Source organism: Ranitomeya variabilis, unplaced genomic scaffold (assembly GCF_051348905.1).
Source record: "Ranitomeya variabilis isolate aRanVar5 unplaced genomic scaffold, aRanVar5.hap1 Scaffold_42, whole genome shotgun sequence".
Classification (NCBI taxonomy): domain Eukaryota; kingdom Metazoa; phylum Chordata; class Amphibia; order Anura; family Dendrobatidae; genus Ranitomeya; species Ranitomeya variabilis.
Window position 1 is genome coordinate 161741 of NW_027508140.1, and position 21826 is coordinate 183566.

General features: G+C 46.6%; 1 protein-coding gene across 1 annotated transcript in view; it reads left to right on the forward strand.

The window, feature by feature from the left end:
* The first annotated feature begins 25 nt into the window (after positions 1–25).
* Positions 26–21826, forward strand: part of LOC143790626 (FAST kinase domain-containing protein 1, mitochondrial-like) — a 32826-nt gene continuing 11025 nt past the window's right edge. Inside the window, exons 1-7 of the mRNA XM_077279139.1 lie at positions 26–102; positions 219–350; positions 5211–5609; positions 5844–5954; positions 6769–6900; positions 7887–8376; positions 16282–16396. Coding sequence (XP_077135254.1) covers positions 26–102; positions 219–350; positions 5211–5609; positions 5844–5954; positions 6769–6900; positions 7887–8376; positions 16282–16396 — 1456 coding nt within the window. The remainder of the gene's footprint in view (positions 103–218; positions 351–5210; positions 5610–5843; positions 5955–6768; positions 6901–7886; positions 8377–16281; positions 16397–21826) is intronic.

Genomic DNA, 21826 nt, shown 5'->3' on the forward strand with positions numbered 1-21826 from the left:
AGCATTTCATTGTAGCATCGTAAACATGAGACAAGATGCACAGCCAGGACAGTGGAGTCCTGCACTTTTGCAACTGCGGACTGGAAAAACGAAACCTAAAAAGTTAGATCAATAAATTACTTTTTTATAAAGAAATCTTTTGGATTTTATCCTATATAACTGTATGGCGCATTGTTTGTTATTTTGTATTTATATGATTGATTGTATGTTTTTACCAGTTTCAGGTTTGAACCGGAGACGTTGTCGAAATTCTCAGTTTGTTTGGAGAAACTAGATCTGGGCAGCAGTCCGTTAATGGGAAAGGTAGCCAATGCCCTGAACACGGGCCTGGAGAACATACAAAATATTAGGTAAGCGGCAGTAGCGTAGCTACCAGGGGGGCAGAGGGGGCCATCGCCCCGGGCCCCGCACTCTGAGGGGGCCCACCGGGAGCTACGCTACTGTAACTGCATCGGCGTGCGCAGCGCGCCGATGCAGTTACATTCTGCGGCAGAGCAGGGAGAATCGATCCCCTGCTCTGCCGCTATGGGGCCCCTGAGCAGGCGGGGGGGGGGCCCGGTGCCAGCAGTGGGCCCCCCGCCCGTCATCGCATGGTGAGCTGTATCGGAGGCCGATACAGCTCACCGCAGTGATGAGGGAAGGAGCGCTGCGCTCTTCCCATCATCCCCCACACTGTCTGACAGCGGGCGCGATGACGTCACCACCCAGCGCCCGCTGTCAGATGAGCGGGAGCAGGGAGCGCCGCTGGAACAAGGAGTTAGAGAGGTGAGTATTTACTGTGTTTTTATGGGGGCTGCCTTATCTTCAGTATCTGCCTATAGGGGGGGGAGTGCTGCCTTATCTTCAGTATCTGCCTATAGGGGGGGAGTGCTGCCTTATCTTCAGTATCTGCCTATGGGGGGGGGGGGGAGTGCTGCCTTATCTTCAGTATCTGCCTATAGGGGGGGGAGTGCTGCCTTATCTTCAGTATCTGCCTATAGGGGGGGGGGTGCTGCCTTATCTTCAGTATCTGCCTATAGAGGGGGGAGTGCTGCCTTATCTTCAGTATCTGCCTATAGGGGGGGGGGTGCTGCCTTATCTTCAGTATCTGCCTATAGGGGGGGGGGAGTGCTGCCTTATCTTCAGTATCTGCCTATAGGGGGGGGGGAGTGCTGCCTTATCTTCAGTATCTGCCTATAGGGGGGGGAGTGCTGCCTTATCTTCAGTATCTGCCTATAGGGGGGGGAGTGCTGCCTTATCTTCAGTATCTGCCTATAGGGGGGGGGGTGGTGCCTTATCTTCAGTATCTGCCTATAGAGGGGGGAGTGCTGCCTTATCTTCAGTATCTGCCTATAGGGGGGGGGGGAGTGCTGCCTTATCTTCAGTATCTGCCTATAGGGGGGGGAGTGCTGCCTTATCTTCAGTATCTGCCTATAGGGGGGGGAGTGCTGCCTTATCTTCAGTATCTGCCTATAGGGGGGGGAGTGCTGCCTTATCTTCAGTATCTGCCTATAGGGGGGGAGTGCTGCCTTATCTTCAGTATCTGCCTATGGGGGGGGGAGTGCTGCCTTATCTTCAGTATCTGCCTATAGGGGGGGGGGAGTGCTGCCTTATCTTCAGTATCTGCCTATAGGGGGGGGGAGTGCTGCCTTATCTTCAGTATCTGCCTATAGGGGGGGGGAGTGCTGCCTTATCTTCAGTATCTGCCTATAGGGGGGGAGTGCTGCCTTATCTACAGTATCTTCCTATGGGGGGGAGTGCTGCCTTATCTACAGGATCTGCCTATGGGGGGGGAGTGCTGCCTTATCTTCAGTATCTGCCTATAGGGGGGGGGGAGTGCTGCCTTATCTTCAGTATCTGCCTATAGGGGGGGGAGTGCTGCCTTATCTTCAGTATCTGCCTATAGGGGGGAGTGCTGCCTTATCTACAGTATCTTCCTATGGGGGGGAGTGCTGCCTTATCTTCAGTATCTGCCTATGGGGGGGGGGAGTGCTGCCTTATCTACAGGATCTGCCTATGGGGGGGAGTGCTGCCTTATCTACAGGATCTGCCTATGGGGGGGGGCTGCCTTATACTACAGAGTCTGCCTATGGGGGGTGCTGCTGTAAACTACAGGGTCTGCCTATAGGGGTGCTGCCTTGTGCTATATTGAGGACTATCTGGCACATTATACTATATGGAGGTTATCTATGGGGCCATCATACAGTGTGGGGATTACAGAGTTGGAGCCATCAAACAGTTTGAAGGCTACTAAGGGGTCAGTATAATGTGTGGGTGGTCCTATACAGTTAGGGGGCATTATACTGTGTATAGGGGGGGGGGAGACTCGGGACATTATTAAATGTAAAGTGGGCACTTATTGTAATAGGATAACTCAGGTTACTGTGACTATCCAAGGGGCACACAGAGGGCATTGTTACTTTCTAGGGGGCAAAATGTGGGCTCTGTTTTCTAGGGCACTTGCACTCGTCATTACTATATTGTAGAGGGGTGCTTTAGAATTTAGAGGGTACAGAGAACCACACAGCAGGTGCAGTAATAGGGACACATATGGCAGCAGCGGCTCAGTATTGAGGTATCTGGGGCAGTAATAGGGACACATACGGCAGCAGCGGCTCAGTATTGGGGTATCAGGGGCAGTAATAGGGACACATACGGCAGCAGCGGCTCAGTATTGGGGTATCAGGTGCAGTAATATGGACATATACACCAGCAGCGGCTCAGTATTGGGGTATCAGGTGCAGTAATAGGGACACATACGGCAGCAGCGGCTCAGTATTGGGGTATCAGGTGCAGTAATAGGGACAATTATGGCAGCAGGTGCTCAGTATTGGGGTAGCAGCAGGATGAGGGGTTTGTGCAGGTTGGGAATAGATGGTGATGGCTGGAATATAAGAAGTGAAACGTGTCCTTGTTTTTTTTTCTGCAGACGAGTTGTTGCTGGAAGAAGTTGTCATGTCGGTCTGGGCCAGATGGAAAAGACGGGAAAAGTGACGATTCCATCATAAAGAATGTCAACGGTAAGTCATTATCTGTAACTGTGCTGTGATCTCTTATATGTTCTGTAGGACTGGTATCTACCACTGACCATATGGCGGTAATATCCATCTTGGTCGTTATATAGAGATTATCTTCAGTAACAGCGCAGTTTGCTGAGGTTCTCCTCCCCTATTAGGGGGCGTCATCAAGTTGTACTTAAGGTTACCTGGTTAGGGGCCCACTCAGAAGCTTCGCCCCCCCTGGACCAAAACCCTAGCTACGCCTCTGGTAAGCGGTCACCAGTATCTAAGACTACTGGAAGTGATTTAAAGGGATCCTGTCAGGTCACAGTGGCTCTCTCAGAGCTGAAATAATTGTCTTCACAGTCCTTATGTTTCCAAAGGTAATTTATTCCTATTTACTTATATCTACTACTTCCCTATTGTAGTATAACCTGATATGTTTGGTGATGGGTCGACTCCAAAGGGGAAAACTCCTCCTCAGGATGTGAGTTATCTCTGACCAGAGGTGTTGTTTTCATAGAACTATCCGGATAGTGAATGAGGGCAATACAAATGTGGAGGATATGCATAACTTTATGCTACAGGAAGGGCATGATTTTATTGCTGGATTATGGCAAGTAAATCATCATGTCAGCAGTTTGCGAGTCCTGAGTGACCTGACAGGTTTCCTTTAAGAAGCTAACGAGGAGTGGTCCCCATTGACCCCTTAAAGTGGACGCATCACTGTCAAACATATCAAGTTATTTTACAGCGGAGAGATAGCACATATAACTAAATATACAATAAATTACCTTTGGAAGCAATAGGACTGTTAAACAGTCATTTTAGTTCCGCCAAAGTCGTGGTAAATACAGCTCATGGGAGCAGCCATCTTGGCTCCGTCAGCTCTGCCTCTGGTGTTCTAATAGGACACGCCCCCAAATTCCAGCCTTGTTGTTATTTTTCTACTGAATCTTGCATATGTATATTTGTTTTAATTTCTTTTTCACCCATGGATTTCTATAGGCAGAGACTGGTGCAACTATCCTTCAATGTCATCACCCCACACACTAACTAATAAAAAAAAAAAAATAACAAAAATAAAACATCATTTTTTAAATGTAAGGGTATGTATCCACGTTCAGGAAACGCTGCGTTTTTGACGCAGCGCTGAGCCGCAGCATCAAAAACGCAGCGTCCAGATGTTCCAGCATAGTGGAGGGGATTTAATGAAATCCCGTCTCCACTGTGCATTAAAAAACGCATGCGTTTTTCCTGCGAAAACGCACATGCGGAGCGTTTTTTCAGAACGCAGCATGTTGCTACTATGAGCAAAACACGCAGGAACACCGCAGGTGACCTGCCAGTGACCTCAGGTGCATTTTTGGTCAGGATTTTACCTGCATAAAATCCTGACCAAAGCCTGAAGCAAACCTGACCGTGGACACATACCCTAAGACTTCCATTTACTGTCTGATGTTAAAAATATTACTAATAAATGCGTAAGGCAAAATAGTACTTGTCTACAAAAATAAGACCATATTGACCTGTGGTGACACGCGAATGAAAACAATGAAAAAAAAATTCTAGAATGCTGAAAAGGGAAAAAAATTAACGTGCTTAACTGTTTTTTTTTTTTTTTTTTTTTTTTAAAAAAAGCCAAATCTGGAAATGCTGTAAAATAACAAAATAAGTATAACTTCCCTGCTGAAGCCAATGCCGATCCCGCGTTACCTCTCTGCTGATACTTAGAGCAGGGAGATTAGTTTGATTAACTTGCTATTTGGGCTCGTGCATAAGACGTATTTTCTCAGATGAGTGCTATGTGTAGTTTTCACTTGTAGCGCTCGTAACTATGATATTCAATAGGGCTGTGCACATGTCCAAAATTTATTTAATCTTTTTATCGGACTCTGCGGGAAAAAATGTGGGTTATGTCTGATTTTGACCCATCTGAGTGCAGTATGATGGAGGGGCAGAGACTCTGATTCCAGCGATGTGTCACTTACTGGGCTGCTTGCTGTAGTTTTGATAAAGTTCCTGTTTTCTCTGCTGCAGATCTTGCAGTGCTCTAAATACTGAGCTCTGTATAACCCGGCCCACACCTCTGATTGGCTGCTTTCTGCGTAGGGTGTCAGGATAAGCTCACTGATGGACTCTCAGTTAACTCATTTTGCAAGCCACTCTCTATATCACACACTTCATATGTGCTATAGATCACATTCATGATCCTTTTTAATCCTTTTCCAGATACCTGTCCAGTCTTATGATGAAGACATTCCCAGGCACCTCTAAGCGGTTGCAGCACCGACTGATCAGCAAGGCAGAATCCTTAATGGAGGGGGATAACTACATAGATGTGCACAGCGTGCGCCGGGTCGTCCAGTTTCTGTGCCTTATGAAGTATGACTACCAGCCCCTCTTGGATAAATGCAATCAGATTTTTGTGCGGGACAAGAATAAAATGAGCACGGACACCATGTGCATCGTCAGCGGCCTCTACCGGCAAATGGCTTTCAAGCAGTACGAGTTTCAGGTGATGGCAAAATTTTCTCTGCTCGAAATATCAAACCTATGGAATAATGCGGATCATTTCGGAAAAATATTTTGTGCCTTATTTCCGATGGCTTCTCAAGAGATAAGAAATAGGTGAGTGGGCCCCTTAAAGGGATGTGATGTATCGGCCCCTTAAAGGGATACTACGTATCAGCCCTGAACCAACAGAAAAAATCCCATAATGCAATGATAATACTCAAATAGAACTCGTATTCCCTAATTAGAGGAAGCTCCTGATTATTTTGTAGTCTAATCTAGGAATTCAGTACTGGAAACAAGTGCCAAATGTTGGATTTGTAAAGGTTTGAGCTCCTTTGTTCCCTCCAGGCTTGAAGACGACCTTGTCATACTGGCAGGTAAGATCCATCACATCAGTCTGGTGTACGTGCTGGAGACCATGGCGGAGGCTGAGTGCAAGAACCCAATCCTCATTCAGAAGTAAGTGGATTCTCTAAGCCGTGAATGGTTTGGAGCTGGATCCTTCCTGTCCAATCTGATATTGTCCATATTATCACGGTCCGGGTACGGGCTGCACCCCAGCGAGGGTCTGCTGACCCAACTATACATGTGTGAGGCCAGGAGATCCTCGGCCAATTCGGTCCATACCTGGATCATAATATATGGATGTCTGAATCCTGCCATATTTCCATTTACTGTTCAGATGGATGCAAGCTGTTGTTCCCTGTAATCAGCCATTTCAGGCTCTTAGTATTCTCCTCCTAGCAAATAAGTACTGAGAGGTTTTATTTTTTTTTTTGCCTGATCCCTTTGATGTACAGACCGATGAGTCCGATGGTGGATTTCTCCACTCCTCAATGCATGAGCCACCCTACTGAGCATTCATGTCCATGGGGGGAATAGAGTGAGAGCGAGCTGATGGCCAGATGAACGCTTGGCCGACCCTCACGGTATATGGGGCCTTTACAAACCTATGAACCATTTTATATGGTGCACATTCTTGAAGCATCTTTACAGTGGAGCAAGGAGCGTCCACCACTTATTAGAGACTCTGTCGGCCGTTTCCTAACTTATTGATGACACTGGCGCAGTGTGTTGTGTCGTTTTTGCCATCAAAGTTACAAAAACCCATATGTACGTCAGTGGGGCTTGTGGTCCGGGTGAAATTTGTTCTGCCACACACGGCACACTGTGTGGGAGCGTCCCTTCTGGATGAGGACGTGGCACGGCTGTGGATGGAGTCTCGTTATGTTGCTTGATGATGTGTGATCTTTTCGTTTTTCTCTCTGTTCAGGATCTGCTCCGCCATCCAGGACAATCTGGATCATTACCATCGCCTGTATCTATGTAAGCTCACAGATGCCGTGGTTTGCCTGCCCTGCCAAAACTATCAACTGTTTGCGGATCTACAAAAACGTCTAACTGCGTAAGTGCAATTTCCATGCATGTGTGGCGAGTAATCGGGTTAAAGGGACATGTGGACGGCCCTATTAGAATGGCGCTGGGTTTACCATGTGGGTAAGACAAGGTCACTAATAAGAATACAAACATATGACTGGTATACCGTGAGGGCCAGGAGCGGACACAGACAGCAGAGGCCCCTGTGCAAGAACAATATATGGACCATCTGCAGCCGGAGAGCTCCTTATAATGCACAATGCCACCTGGTTTGGGGAAAGCAGTGGCCCCCGGACCTCTCGGGCCCCTGTGCGGCTGCACTGGTTGCACCAATGGTATGTCCGCTACTGGTCAAGGTGACATTGGGGAGTCCTCCAGCGTGCATGCGCACAGTGTAACTGCAGAGGCCTGTGCGCGCTCACCGACCGCGCTCACTGACCTCTCTCCTCTGCTGTGGCTGCTCGCTCCACGGAAAGATGCAGAAGTGTGGCGAGCAAGAAGCGTTAAAGAAAGAAGAGGGAGGAAAATCGTATGGCCGCAGCAGAGAGGAGAGAGATCTGTGAGCGCGTGCGCTGGCTCCTGCTGCTACATTGTGTGCTTTCCCCAAGCGAGCGCTGTCAATCAACACAGGAGGCAAAAAAATATCTTGGCCGTGCCAACAACGGACACCCGGATTTTAACATAAATATGCTCAACAATAATAGTTTATTACTACAAACATATGGGTTGTATAAGGACTATTTTATAAGGCTTATTTTAATTAGTAATTTTGGAGTGACACTCATCACAAAGTGTGTTTTTTTTTTTTTTGTTTGTTTTTAATAAATACGTGACATTTTTGTTCTATGGACCTTTTATTTTATCTTTTGCCTGGGGAAACCACAAAAATAAAGCCCACATTAATGTGTTTTGAGGGTTTTGGTGGCTTCTTTTTGTTCCCTTTGTCACATGTATAAATGATTTGATTCTGAGATGGTGACTTGTTTTTGGTGCCTGAAATGTCCCTTCCCGTAGCTTTATGAAGACGTCTCATGTCCCATCTATGGTGGTTATGATGACCAGGTCACTGTCGCTGCTGACCCTTACTAGAGTGGATGAAGCCGTCCTTAGAAAGATTGACGACGTCATTCCCCAGTGTGACCTCAGCGACCTGAATAGCATCGCGAACAGCGTCATCCGGTGGTTACAGCCCGCCCAGCTGTCCAGGCAGAATAAATCCGGGATGTATGAGAAACTCCTCCATAAAGTGAGCCGATACGGACTGGAGAGAGTGAAGAATATGGACGACACTGATCATCTGTTGAATGAGCTGACGTACGTGATGAACGGGCAGTGGCTGCAGAATATGCTGATAGACGACATCCTGCTCACCTGCCAGCGCCTGCTGCACCAGGTCACCTGGAGGAACGCACCGTTTCTGGCGCTGGTTATTAGTTACTGTAATACTCTGTGTCCTCCGGTTCTGAACAAGATCGCAGAAGTCACCATGGAGAATGTCACAAAGGTAGAAGCCCCGTGGGTTCAGATTGGAAGGCCAGTCACTGGCCCAAACTAAACATCTGGTGGCCAAAGGTCTATTCAGTGCGTGCACCTGACAGCTGTCTAGGGGCGGCTTAAAGAGCACCAGTCCTGTGTGTTACACTATAGTACCCCCATGTAATAATTATTCTGGGGCATCTTTTCATTGTTGTTCCTCTGTTAATCCCTTTAAGGATTTCCTGGAGGAATCTCTCATCATGTATCTTTGGTAGCACCCATCTCCCCTGCCTCCCGATTTTTCGCTTGCAATGGGGTAAGGGGACAGGGGACAGTGGTGCGCTCCTAAGGTCCAGATGGCCTGCAGAGGCAGATGTGCATGCTGCTTGTCTGGGAAACTGGACACTTCTGACAAGCTGCAGAAGTGGCTGGTAACCTAAACAATGAGCAGTAAACTATAGAATTAAAACTCCTTCCATTATTGCAAACGGAGAGGATTTTAAAGTAAGAAGTAAATTGTTTTTACAAGCACTTTTGGCCACTATAGATGAGACAATTCCTTTAAATGAAGGATTTGGTGTTACTGTTCTACCAGTCAATACTTGTACTCTTAGGACACAATCAGATGACCGAATAAATTGGACTGTGATCGGACCACAATTCACAGACTGGCCGGCGGCTCTCCCGACCTGAGCGTGACCGCTTCATGTTTTCCTGTACAGCCATCATGCTCAGGTCGGTAGAGCCGCTGGACAGTCTTTGCATTGTGGTCCAATCACAGTCCAATTTATATGGTCGTCTGACTGCGCCCTTAGGTCTCAGACGTCTGGTTTTTTTCATACATGTTCTCAGTGTTTCTCACAGATCATGTACCTATTATAGTCTATGGGGCTGTTTACATGTATGTTTTGCTTTTTTGCAGTGCCTGCAAAAAACCAAACTGAGATATGGCCACTTTTGATCTGAATCATGGATCAAATTCTCTGATGCAAGTCTATAGAGGGGGGGCTGTATGGGGCGCAGCTAAAAGGAAGCCCCCACATGACTGCGTTGCCATGGGGAGCAGGGTAGTAATTTTCTTTTAAAAAGTTAGAATGGGAGGCTCAGGATTGGTGGATAGCAAATGGGGCGGGGAATTCTATGGGATTGGGAGGGGGGGACCTGGGAAAAGTGCGGGAAAGGGGGTCAGTCAGTTAGAGACAGCCAAAGTGAGTGGACCAGCTGCCGCAGCGTTACTCACCATGGCCGCGGTGGACAGCTTGGTCGCTCGGCTTCGCAGGGAGGCAAGATCCAGGAGGGCCGGATGGCTTGAAGAGCAGCTCACTGGGCTGCTAGGAGGCAGTGACAGCCAGGACAGCGGGAGCCGGGGCCGGAGTTCCAGGAGGTCGAGGCCGCCCGAGAGGCTGTCCCCGGATACCACACCGCGCGGCAGGCGCAGGCCGCGGAGCCCCTCACGGGACCCTGCGGGGGCTGGGGGACGCGGCGCAGCCACACCGCCCGCCCCCCCCTCCGGCAGGAATCCACTCGGCGGCCCTGCCGGCGCGAGACGACGAGGCGCTGCGGGAGCTGGGCAGGCGCGGCAGGACGCCGGCGCTTCACCGGATGTTATGGCCGCACTTCCGGTTCGGCCTGGCAGGGGGCGCGGGAGCGCTGCAGCGCCGACATCTGCACTCCAGACCCGCCGGGGAGCTGCTCCAGCGGCGGTGACTCCAGGGACGGTGCGCGGTAGGAGCGCAGCAGCGGCAGCAGCTGACAGGAGCCGGGACCCGGGAAGTACTGCGGCGGGTGCACCTAGACCTCTGCCGCACGGTGCACCTGGCTCTGGGACAGGACGGCGCAGCAGGATGGCGGCCAGGCCAGTGGCATCACCGCGGCAAGGAGCACGTGGTCGAGGCAGCGCAGGAGCGGCGCACAGAGCGGATGGTCCGGCTGCGGCACCCAGGGGACTTATGCAAGCTGCCAGATCCAGGTCCAGCAGGAGGTCGAGGGAGCGGTCGCCTTCGCCAGTCTCGGTCCCCCCTGGTGACGTGGAGGCCAGGGGCGCGGGCCTGGGGCAGAGGAGCAACAGCGACGACTCAGGGAGCGAGCATCGTGACGAAAGCGATCGGCAGGCTTCAGGAGGCACGGCTGGTGGGGACACAGCACCTGCGCAGCCCCGTGAGTATATGTCCAGTCCTTTTCCGGTGGCGGGTGTTTCGGGGTCTGTTGAGCGGAGTTTGGGTGGTGGTGAGGTTCCGGGTATTAGAGAACTTTTGGCGGGTATGTCACAGATCTTGAGAAGATTGGATGGCGGGGTTGCGGATAGTGCCCGAGCGTCGCCCGCTGGGGCTTGGGTGTCGGTTGCCGGTTGTGGAGTTGGGGGTCCGAGCGAGATTGCAAGTTCCGTTAGCGGGCCGCTGTCCTCAGCGGCCGGTGTGTCGGTGTCGGTACAAACCGAAACGGGGAGGGGCGATACCGTCAAGTTAGATGATAGGGCAAAAGGTGAGGTTTTTGTGTGCTTTGAGGGCCCGCTGGGGGCCCATTTGAAGAAGGAGGTGAAGGAAAAGATTTGGAAAGACGAATACGTCGAGATTTTCTCTCTCCTTCCTTTAGAAAAATTTAATTTGGATAAAGGAAAGAAAGATGATAGTAAAAAGGAGGAGGAGGAAAAGAGGCGTTGGCGCCTTATTCCTCAGACATTTGTTAACTGGCAGCAGGCATTTAACATTCTGGCGAGCATGATAGGGGAGAAAGCCCCAGAGAATTGCTCGGGCCTTTTCTGTTATTTGGAGTCTATTGGTGAAGCGCATCGTACCTATGGGGGCCAGGCTTGGCTGCGATACGATGAACAGTTCAGGCAGCGCAAGGCGGTGAGGCCCGAGATAAGATGGGATCAAAAGGACATTGGATTGTGGTTGAAGGTTATGGCACCGGTGCGTTACGGGCAGTCCTTTCAAGGGGGCGGAGGGGGTAGCGGTCAGCAGTCAGGACAAGGTGGAGGAGGTCAGGGGTCACAGGCTAAGGAAAAGACGGGGACATGCTGGCAGTTTAACGACGGCCAGTGTAAGTTTGGCGCAACCTGTAAGTTTAAACATGTGTGCTCCCACTGTAGCGGGGCCTCACATGGGGCCGCTAAATGTTTTAAGAAATCACGGGGCAAGCCATCCGTGGGTGGCGGTCAAGGGGGAGACTCCGGTGAGGCTTCAAAAGATGGCCCCCTATCTAAATAGATACCCGGATTCTCTCAAGGCAGAGGTTATTAGAGAAGGTTTTCTTGAGGGGTTTAAGATCCCTCACCCGACGCATGTTGTCCCTTTTTCTACGAAAAACTTGAGATCGGCTAGTTTGCATTCGGAGATTGTTTCGGCTAAGCTGGCAAAAGAGGTTGAATTGGGAAGAATGGCGGGGCCGTTTAGTTCGCTGCCTATGGCTGACGTAATTGTTTCCCCGCTTAGGGTGGTGCCTAAGAAGGAGCCGAATAAGTTCCGGCTGATTCAGCACCTGTCTTATCCCAAGGGTGCGTCGGTTAATGACGGGATTGCGGACGAGTTGTGTTCTGTTGTTTACACCTCTTTTGATGCGGCGGTAAAGTGGGTGCGCAGGTACGGGCCCGGGGCCTTGTTGGCAAAAACAGACATTGAGTCGGCCTTTCGGCTTCTGCCGGTGCACCCACAGAGCATTCCTTTGTTAGGTTGTTGTTGGGAAGGGGGTTTTTACTTGGATAGGTGTTTGCCCATGGGATGCTCGATTTCGTGTGCATTGTTTGAGACTTTCAGTACCTTTTTGGAATGGGTAGTGAGAGACGTTTCAGCCGTTCCTTCTGTCATCCACTACTTGGATGATTTTTTGTTTGTTGGTCCACCGGATTCCGCGGTGTGTGGTCATCTACTTGCCACCATGGAATGGGTGGCCGGACAGTTCGGTGTTCCTTTGGCGCAGGATAAAACGGAGGGCCCCTGCAAGGTTTTGAGTTTTCTCGGGATTCTCATTGATTCCGAAAAAATGGAATGTAGGTTGCCTGACGATAAATTGCTGTTGCTTAAGCAAGAAGTGGACAGGATCAGTAAAATGCGGAAGGCTACCTTGAAGGAGTTGCAGTCGTTGCTGGGCCGCCTGAATTTTGCTTGCCGTATTATGCCGATGGGCAGGATTTTTTGCCGCAGACTGTCCAGGGCGACTGCTGGTGTTCGGTCAGCCCACCATTTTATTCGTTTGGGTAGAGAGCATAAGGATGACCTTCTTGTTTGGCAACGTTTTTTGGTTAGCTATAACGGCAGGTCGCTTATTCAGTGGGAAGATGTCAATGCATTTGACTGTGAGATCTACACGGACGCAGCAGGTGGAGTTGGTTATGGTGCCTATTGTGGAGGAAAATGGAGTATGGGTGTGTGGCCTGAAGATTGGAAAAAGAGGGGGCTTACCAAGAATTTGACGTTGTTAGAACTGTTTCCAATTGTGGTGTCGGTGTTTATTTGGGGCGACAATTTTAGAGACCGGCGCGTCCGTTTTCATTGCGATAACTCAAGCGTGGTGTCTGTGATTAACAGCTTATCTTCTTCTTCCCTCCCAGTGATCAGGCTTGTCAGGGAGTTGGTGTTAAAATGCTTGGAGTTGAATGCATGGATTTCGGCGGTGCACGTGCCAGGCGTTCAGAACAACATAGCTGACGCGTTGTCTCGTTTGCAGTGGGACCGTTTCCGGGAATTGGCTCCAGATTCGGAGGCGACAGGAGCGGCATGTCCTTTGCAGCTGTGGCAGGTTGTTATGGAACGGGAGGCCGACTGATTCAAGCTTCAGTGTCAAATAGGACTTGGTTGGATTACACGGCATCCTGGGCTATGTGGGAAGGTTGGTTGGCTCAATGTGGCCCGACTGAGTCTGATGGCGATAGGACAATGGCGTTATTGGCCCTGATAGGTAAGGTGGTGGAATGGGGTTGGTCTGTGTCTAGGTTGAATAAGTTCATTGCAGGTTTGGTTTTCGGTTTTCAGCTTCAAGGGTTAAGGGACGTTACGAAAGACTTTGTGATACGGCAGGCGTTGAAGGGTTTTCGTAAGGGTAATGTAACTTTTGATAAGCGTAGGCCCATTTCTTTTGGAACGTTGCAGAGGTTAGGCGAGGCCTTGGTTTTCATTTGTTCTTCTCAGTTTGAGGTGGTACTGTTTCGTTTGGCTTTTTCTTTAGCGTTTTTTGGTGCCTTGCGTTTGGGGGAATTGGTTTCCCCGAGCAGGGACAGGTCAGGTGGTCTTTTGGCGGAAGATATGGGTTTTTGGGATGGTGGTATTGCTTTCTGGATACGGCAATCGAAGACGGACCAGCTGGGCAGGGGAAAGAAGGTAGTTTTAGGAAGGGTGGATGGTAGCGGTATGTGCCCGCAACACTGTTTGGAGGCTTATTGGAATTTGTGCCTGGTCAGGTCTGGTCCTTTGTTACAACACCAAGGAGGGGATTTTCTGTCACGTTTCCAGTTTGTAGCTATTTTGAAGAGAGGCTTGGAATATTTGGGTGTTAATCCGGAAAATTTCGGTTCGCACTCTTTTCGGATTGGGGCTGCGTCCGAGGCCGATGGTTTGGGCCTGGGGCTGGAGGTGATTAAGAAGATAGGCAGGTGGAGTTCTAATCGTTACCTGTCTTATGTGCGACATTGATTCGGCAAGTTGAGGTGTGTTTTTGGTGTTTTTTGTTAATTGTGGTTATGTTTTACAGGTCGGCCCCCCTCCTTGGCTTGGATTGTTGGACACTCTTTCGTTTACTGGGGTGCCCTCCGGGCTGACGCTAGGTTGAATGGTAGGCAACTGGGTTTTGGTCGGGAGGCAGTGGTTATTCGTTGGATGGGTCGTCGTGGTATGTTGTGGCGTAGTTTTTTGTCGGAATTCTCCCGTGCCACACGCCTGGATCGCCCCCCGGACATCTTGGTGGTTCACTTGGGAGGTAACGATTTGGGGGCAAAACCAGTGAGGGAATTGATTCGGGATATCCGTTTCGATTTTCTGAGACTGTGGGTTTCTTTCCCTGGTATTCTGACGGTGTGGTCGGACATTGTGCCACGCCGGACGTGGCGGGAGGCCCGTTCCCAAAAAGGGATTAACAGGGCCAGGGTGAAATTGAACAGGTCGGTGGCGAGTTTTGTGTCGCGGAACGGTGGTATTGCCATTAGACACTTTGAGCTGGAGGCCGGGGTTGGGAATTTCTGGTGAGATGATGGAGTGCACCTTAACGAGATAGGTATGGATTTATGGGCGCTCGGTCTGCAGGAAGGTGTAGAAAGAGCTTTGGCGATGGTGGGGCACTCACGAGCCTGAGGTGGTCAGGGCTGTTCGTGTGTGGCGGGGGGTAGGGTTCTTGGAGTTGGTGATGATGCTTAGAGGGTTGATCTGGCTTTTGTTACAGGCTCTGGACGGGGTGTTTACCTCGGGAGCTTTGGGGTTGGTTTGCCCGAAACGGGTTACATGGTGCCCTCGAGCTGGTGGTTACGGCTGAGGGTAAATACGTGTTTTTCGGTTAAATTTTGTGGTAGGCTTTCGGCCTATTATGAGCCAGATTTTTTGCTCCAAGAACCCTCCCCTCGAGGTTTTTATATTTACAATGTTTACATTTGTTATTAATGTATTTGTTTGTTAATAAAATGGCCGCTGTGGCCAAATTATCCAAAAGAAATTTATGTCTTTGTGTCAATTCATTGGGTAGGTAAAAGGGTATGGTTTTAATAGGGAGCAAGGAAGTTGGGGTTGAGGATTCATGTCTAACAGGATCCTGCATTGGCGATACGCGGTCAAGAGGGGGGACTGTATGGGGCGCAGCTAAAAGGAAGCCCCCACATGACTGCGTTGCCATGGTGAGCAGGGTAGTAATTTTCTTTTAAAAAGTTAGAATGGGAGGCTCAGGATTGGTGGATAGCAAATGGGGCAGGGAATTCTATGGGATTGGGAGGGGGGGACCTGGGAAAAGTGCGGGAAAGGGGGTCAGTCAGTTAGAGACAGCCAAAGTTGAGTCCCTCCCACCCTCCCTTCGTTTGGTGGCAATCCGAGGGAACATAATTTTGGTGGGGGTCTTCGTGTTTTGTTATTTTAATTTTGTTTGCAATTTTTTATGTTCTATTTATCAGGTGAACGAATTTTTTGTTATTATCGTCACAGTGGCGGATTGGCGGGGGGTGGGGTTCTTGGAGTTGGTGATGATGCTTAGAGGGTTGATCTGGCTTTTGTTACAGGCTCTGGACGGGGTGTTTACCTCGGGAGCTTTGGGGTTGGTTTGCCCGAAACGGGTTACATGGTGCCCTCGAGCTGGTGGTTACGGCTGAGGGTAAATACGTGTTTTTCGGTTAAATTTTGTGGTAGGCTTTCGGCCTATTATGAGCCAGATTTTTTGCTCCAAGAACCCTCCCCTCGAGGTTTTTATATTTACAATGTTTACATTTGTTATTAATGTATTTGTTTGTTAATAAAATGGCCGCTGTGGCCAAATTATCCAAAAGAAATTTATGTCTTTGTGTCAATTCATTGGGTAGGTAAAAGGGTATGGTTTTAATAGGGAGCAAGGTAGTTGGGGTTGAGGATTCATGTCTAACAGGATCCTGCATTGGCGATACGCGGTCATGGTCTGTGAAAAAAAAATACAAGAAAATAAAATGCCACAATGGAGGAAAAAGCAAAAAAACAACGGACTTACAGATTAAAAATGGATGAAAATCTGATCCAGCACATTAATGGCAAACAGACAATTTTCTCTGCGATCACTTTATCATTAGCTATCACTGATGACCCAGCAGTAGCAGATTGATGGGTGTAGTGCTCCCCTGAGCTGTGATTTGCACTGATGGGGTATCCTTAGGAAAGATCATCAATGCTGTGATTGCAGAAATCCCTCTCATTTACTGGACTATGTCATGTACACACTGTGTTAGTAAAGACTATTTGTCAGATTAATAATGTATTTTTTTGTTTGTTTTTTTAAGATCCATCCCACAGACTTGAACAGAGTTTTATTTGCCTTTGTCAATCTGGGCTATGATCCCCCGCGAGAAGAAGAATTCTTTACAATGTGTATTCAGCATATTCTCGCTAATTTAAGTAAGTATTCATTGTATTCTCAGTATAAGTGGAGATCTGGCCACGCTTCACCCCAAGAGTAATCACAGCCCTGGAAGATTAAAGAGACACATTTTTCTAAGGCCGGCCTCACACTAGCGAGTTTTACGGACGTAAGAGCGCAGAAATTACGTCCGTAAAACTCGCAAAATAAACGGCACAATTATTCTCAATGGGGCTGCTCCTATCAGCCGTATATTACGGATCCGTAATATACGGCTTTCTACGGCCGTACAAAATCGCAGCATGCTGCGTTTGTCAGCGTATTGCGCAAAAAAATCGCTAATGAAAGTCTATGGGGGCGAGAAAAATACGGATTCCACACGGACCTGCAGTGTGACTTGCGAGAAATACGCAGCGCTGTTAGTGAAAAGTCGGTAATTCAATTGCCGGCTTTTCATTTCTCCTGCACAAACCCGACATGATATGAGACATGGTTTACATACAGTAAACCATCTCATATCCCCCTTTTTTTTGCATATTCCACACTACTAATGTTAGTAGTGTGTATGTGCAAAATTTCAGCGCTGTAGCTGCTGAAATAAAGGGTTAAATGGCGGAAAAAATTGGCGTGGGCTCCCGCGCAATTTTCTCCGCCAGAATGGTAAAGCCAGTGACTGAGGGCAGATATTAATAGCCAGGAGAGGGTCCATGGTTATTGGCCCCCCCCCTGGCTACAAACATCTGCCCCCAGCCACCCCAGAAAAGGCACATCTGGAAGATGCGCCTATTCTGGCACTTGGCCACTCTCTTCCCACTCCCTGTAGCGGTGGGATATGGGGTAATGAAGGGTTAATGCCACCTTGCTATTGTAAGGTGACATTAAGCCAGATTAATAATGGAGAGGCGTCAATTATGACACCTATCCATTATTAATCCAATTGTTGGAAAGGGTTAAAAAACACACACACACATGATTTAAAAGTATTTTAATGAAATAAACACAGCGGTTGTTGTAATAATTTATTGTTCTCTCAATCCATCAGGAACACCCTCGCTTGGAAAAATAATAAACGCACAAGATACATACCTTCTGGTGAACCGTCTCGTCCCACGAAGTAATCCATCTGAAGGGGTTAACTAATATTACAGGCACAGCCCTGCTAAATGCAGCGGTGCTCCGTGCCTGTAATCCCCGGCAAATGAATGAAATGTAGGTAATTGACCTACATTTCCTTCAGTCGCGGTGAGGCGCCCCTGCTGGATGTTCTCATGAACTGCAGCCTGGGAACTTTTTCCCACGCTCCAGATCAGATGAGGACATCCACCAGGGGGCGCATCACCGCGACTGAAGGAAATGTAGGTCAATGACCTACATTTCATTCATTTGCCGGGGATTACAGGCACGGAGCACAGCTGCATTTAGCAGGGCTCGTGCCTGTAATATTAGTTAACCCCTTCAGATGGATTACTTCGTGGGACGAGACGGTTCACCAGAAGGTATGTATCTTGTGCGTTTATTATTTTTCCAAGCGAGGGTGTTCCTGATGGATTGAGAGAACAATAAATTATTACAACAACCGCTGTGTTTATTGCATTAAAATACTTTTAAATCATGTGTGTGTGTGTTTTTTAACCCTTTCCAACAATTGGATTAATAATGGATAGGTGTCATAATTGACTCCTCTCCATTATTAATCTGGCTTAATGTCCCCTTCCAATAGCAAGGTGGCATTAACCCTTCATTACCCCATATCCCACCGCTACAGGGAGTGGGAAGAGAGTGGCCAAGTGCCAGAATAGGCGCATCTTCCAGATGTGCCTTTTCTGGGGTGGCTGGGGGAAGATGTTTTTAGCCACGGGGGGGCCAATAACCATGGACCCTCTCCTGGCTATTAATATCTGCCCTCAGTCACTGACTTTACCATTCTGGCGGAGAAAATTGCGCGGGAGCCCACGCCAATTTTTTCCGCCATTTAACCCTTTATTTCAGCAGCTACAGCGCTGAAATTTTGCACATACACACTACTACCATTAGTAGTGTGGAATATGCAAAAAAAAGGGGGATATGAGATGGTTTACTGTATGTAACCATGTCTCATATCATGTCGGGTTTGTGCAGGAGAAATGAAAAGCCGGCAATTGAATTACCGGCTGTTCACAGATATCGCGCTGAATGAAATCTAAATACAGAATATATATATATGTGTCTCAATGACATATATATATATATATACTGTATATATGTTTTCCCGAACATTTGAGCACATAAATCCATTAGATGTCGGTTTTGCAAGCCTGCGCGAAAATCTCGCAGTACGGATGCCATACGGATTACATACGGAGGATGCCATGCGCAAAATACGCTGAAACACCCTGACTACGGATCACTATTTTGGGAACATTTCTCTGTATTACGGCCGTAGTACGGACGTATAATACGTGGTGTATTGTCTTACGCCAAGTGTGAGGCCGGCCTTACTGTGATTTCCGCCTCCGCGTTGCAAAAAGTGAAAATATGCAAAAAATTCCACATTATCATTAACAAGCTGCAGATTAGAAAACCTAAACCCCACAACTTTTTTTTATTATTTTTAGTACATTGTGGTTATTGTGCAGATAATCACATCAGAATTTCAGTGATGAATTTCCCATATTATAGACTGTGGTCACACGGGCAAGTGAAGAAAAGAGGAAAAAAAAGAATTGTCCCGTTTTCATCTAAAAAATGTAGCCCTAATGTTATAATTTCCTTATCTTTATGGATTGGGACCTTGTCTAAAATAATTTTAATAAAGTTGCTACGTCATCCCATATTATGATCCTGAGCTGCAGATTATTTCTTTTCCCTGCCGCTGTCCAACCTATCATCAGAATACAGGCCGCCACGTACAGCAGTCATTGCTCTACACCGCTTCCCCTTAAAAAAAAAAAAACAAAAAAAAACATGTTCTGCACAAGAATTCTACCATTTTCTAATCTATTTCTTCCTTTTTCACAAAGAAAATGAAGGTATTGTGTTAGAAAAAATGTATCTTAGTGAGGATTGGGAAGAAAAGCAAAAATAGAATTGTGTGGATAAAACAGAACTCATTTAATGTCCATTCAAAAAGAGTGATTACAAAAATGAAGAAAAAGTAAATTATAAGTTCATTACACAAATTCAAGTATTAGGTTAAAAAGAAAATGAAAGCAAGCAGAGATCTTACATATGGTCTTGTGGCATGATGATGTGTTCGTCCATGTAGGGAGGCTCAAGGTATGAGGACTCCACCACATGCTGAGAAGAGACGGTTTATATACAAATCCGTCCCATAGACTTTCATGGGTTTCTATTTTCTCCTACATAATATCCACATAAGGTAACACAGTTCCATGCCAATGGTCTATACCATAAAAGTAGATTCCAGAGTATTCCTTATCATTCTATGCATTATCTCATGTTAGGTTGCTTAGTTACACTTGTTTACCGGCTAGAAATAATGCTAGACATCCAAATATAGGTTGGGCTTCACAAACACCTTCTAGCTTTTGACATGCAGAGGACAGATGGTCAATGACAAGACCTTCAGAAACTGTATCATACACTTTCCCTATACCCTTGGTTCTTTATTTGATTTCATGTAATTATCCATTTGTAAGTGATTATATATATTATTTTTGGATTTTACATTCCCCCCTGATTATGATTTGAAAATATCATAATTAACCCTAAAATCTTTCTCTCACCATTCGTATCACATTCATTCTTTATTCTGAAAACCTTGTATTAACATCTGTCTCGAATGTCACCTGAGTTTTGAAAACTAAAATTAGATTAGAGAGTTATATTTTTCTTTTCAGCATTTCTCTTAAAATGTCATCTTCCTTTTTCATTTCTGTCTTTATCTTTTTATAAATGTTCTTAATTTTACACATAATAACTATTTGATATATTATACACAGCAAAACTATAATAAATATAATAACAATCGGATTAGATAATACATTTCCTACTGCCATCTTCGTTGAAGACTGTGACCAACTAGTTACTGATTTTCCTAAATTTTTCCACCAAGATGAGCCTGACATACTCGTCCATTCATGTTCAATATCATTTAAATTACCTTGCTCATGTCTGAATACAATTTCAGCTTCTTTTAATTGTTTTGTTAACAAATTTAACAAACCCTTGTCTTTCTTTATCTCATTTGTCCACATATTCCAAGGAAAATTATTTATTTGGGACAAATTGAACTGTATTGGAAGGATTTTTAGGTTTCTTGAACCTATTAACGTAATATTAATACTTCCTTCCTTCTTTGAGAGAGTTTTCACATTTCCCTCGATACAATATAAACCTATTGTCAGATTTTCAGCATGTACACAAGATGAAAAGTATGCAGAAACAACTTCTTTCTCTGACATAACTTGGAAACAAATCTTCTTAGCGCTTACTGGTGTCACCAAGTCATGGATCGTGTGTACATTCTCAACTCTGGCATGACATGAGGTATGATTATTGAAACATGAATGATAAATGACTTTATCCTGTCCAGGTAAACACATTACCTTAGAAACAAAATTTAAACATGAAGAAATGTCTAATTGTTCAGTGTTTGTTCCGTCAAATGCAAAATCTGTGTACTGTAATTGATAATATAGCAATTGTGTGTGACTAACAGGAATCCCCAGAACAGTTATAGGAACTAGGGTTTCTTCTCTTCCCGACACTGGAATCAGTGATGTTCCTACACAAATATCCTGGTCACATCCTAACCACTTATTTACCCACAAATCTGTATGATTTAATGCAAAACTATATTCTGTAGGCAAATTTCTCATTAGTCCTAAAGGAGTAATTCCACTTTGTAAGGCTTGTGCAATCATTTTTAGATTGGTGGAATATTCAATCTGAATTTCTAGACATGTTTTGGCCACTTGAGATTCCTGTTCACTTTCTATTAATGCTAAAGTAGCATCTTGTAGATGTGAGACAGAAGACCCCAATACAGAAGCAGTAGTCAAAACCATTTTCTCAAGAACTTGATTCAAACTTTTCTGAATCTTTACTCCTTTACCTCCGATATACCCAATATTTTCCAAATCTGATTTAAGTGTATGTATGTCCATAGTGTTAATTAGACTTCCTACTGTACCTAATCCCCCCAAAATACCTTCCAACACTCCCCTCTTACTTCTAACTTGTGTTGGAGTTCTTTTCCCAAACCATTGTTCTATTCCCACTTCCATATTAATGAGATGTGATTGACATTGAGGATATCTAGAAGAAATTTTCCAATTAGACATGTTAAAAGTCCATATCATAGTCATAAACACTCCATCTCGTAATATAGGTTTAGAATGGAATTGGTTAATTTGGAAAGGAGTAGATGGTTGAAATCTTGTCTGTGTGCAAACATTATCTACTGCTGACCATATATTTACATTTACATTTTTGCATTGTTTGTAATTATTTTTCGTTAAAACGCA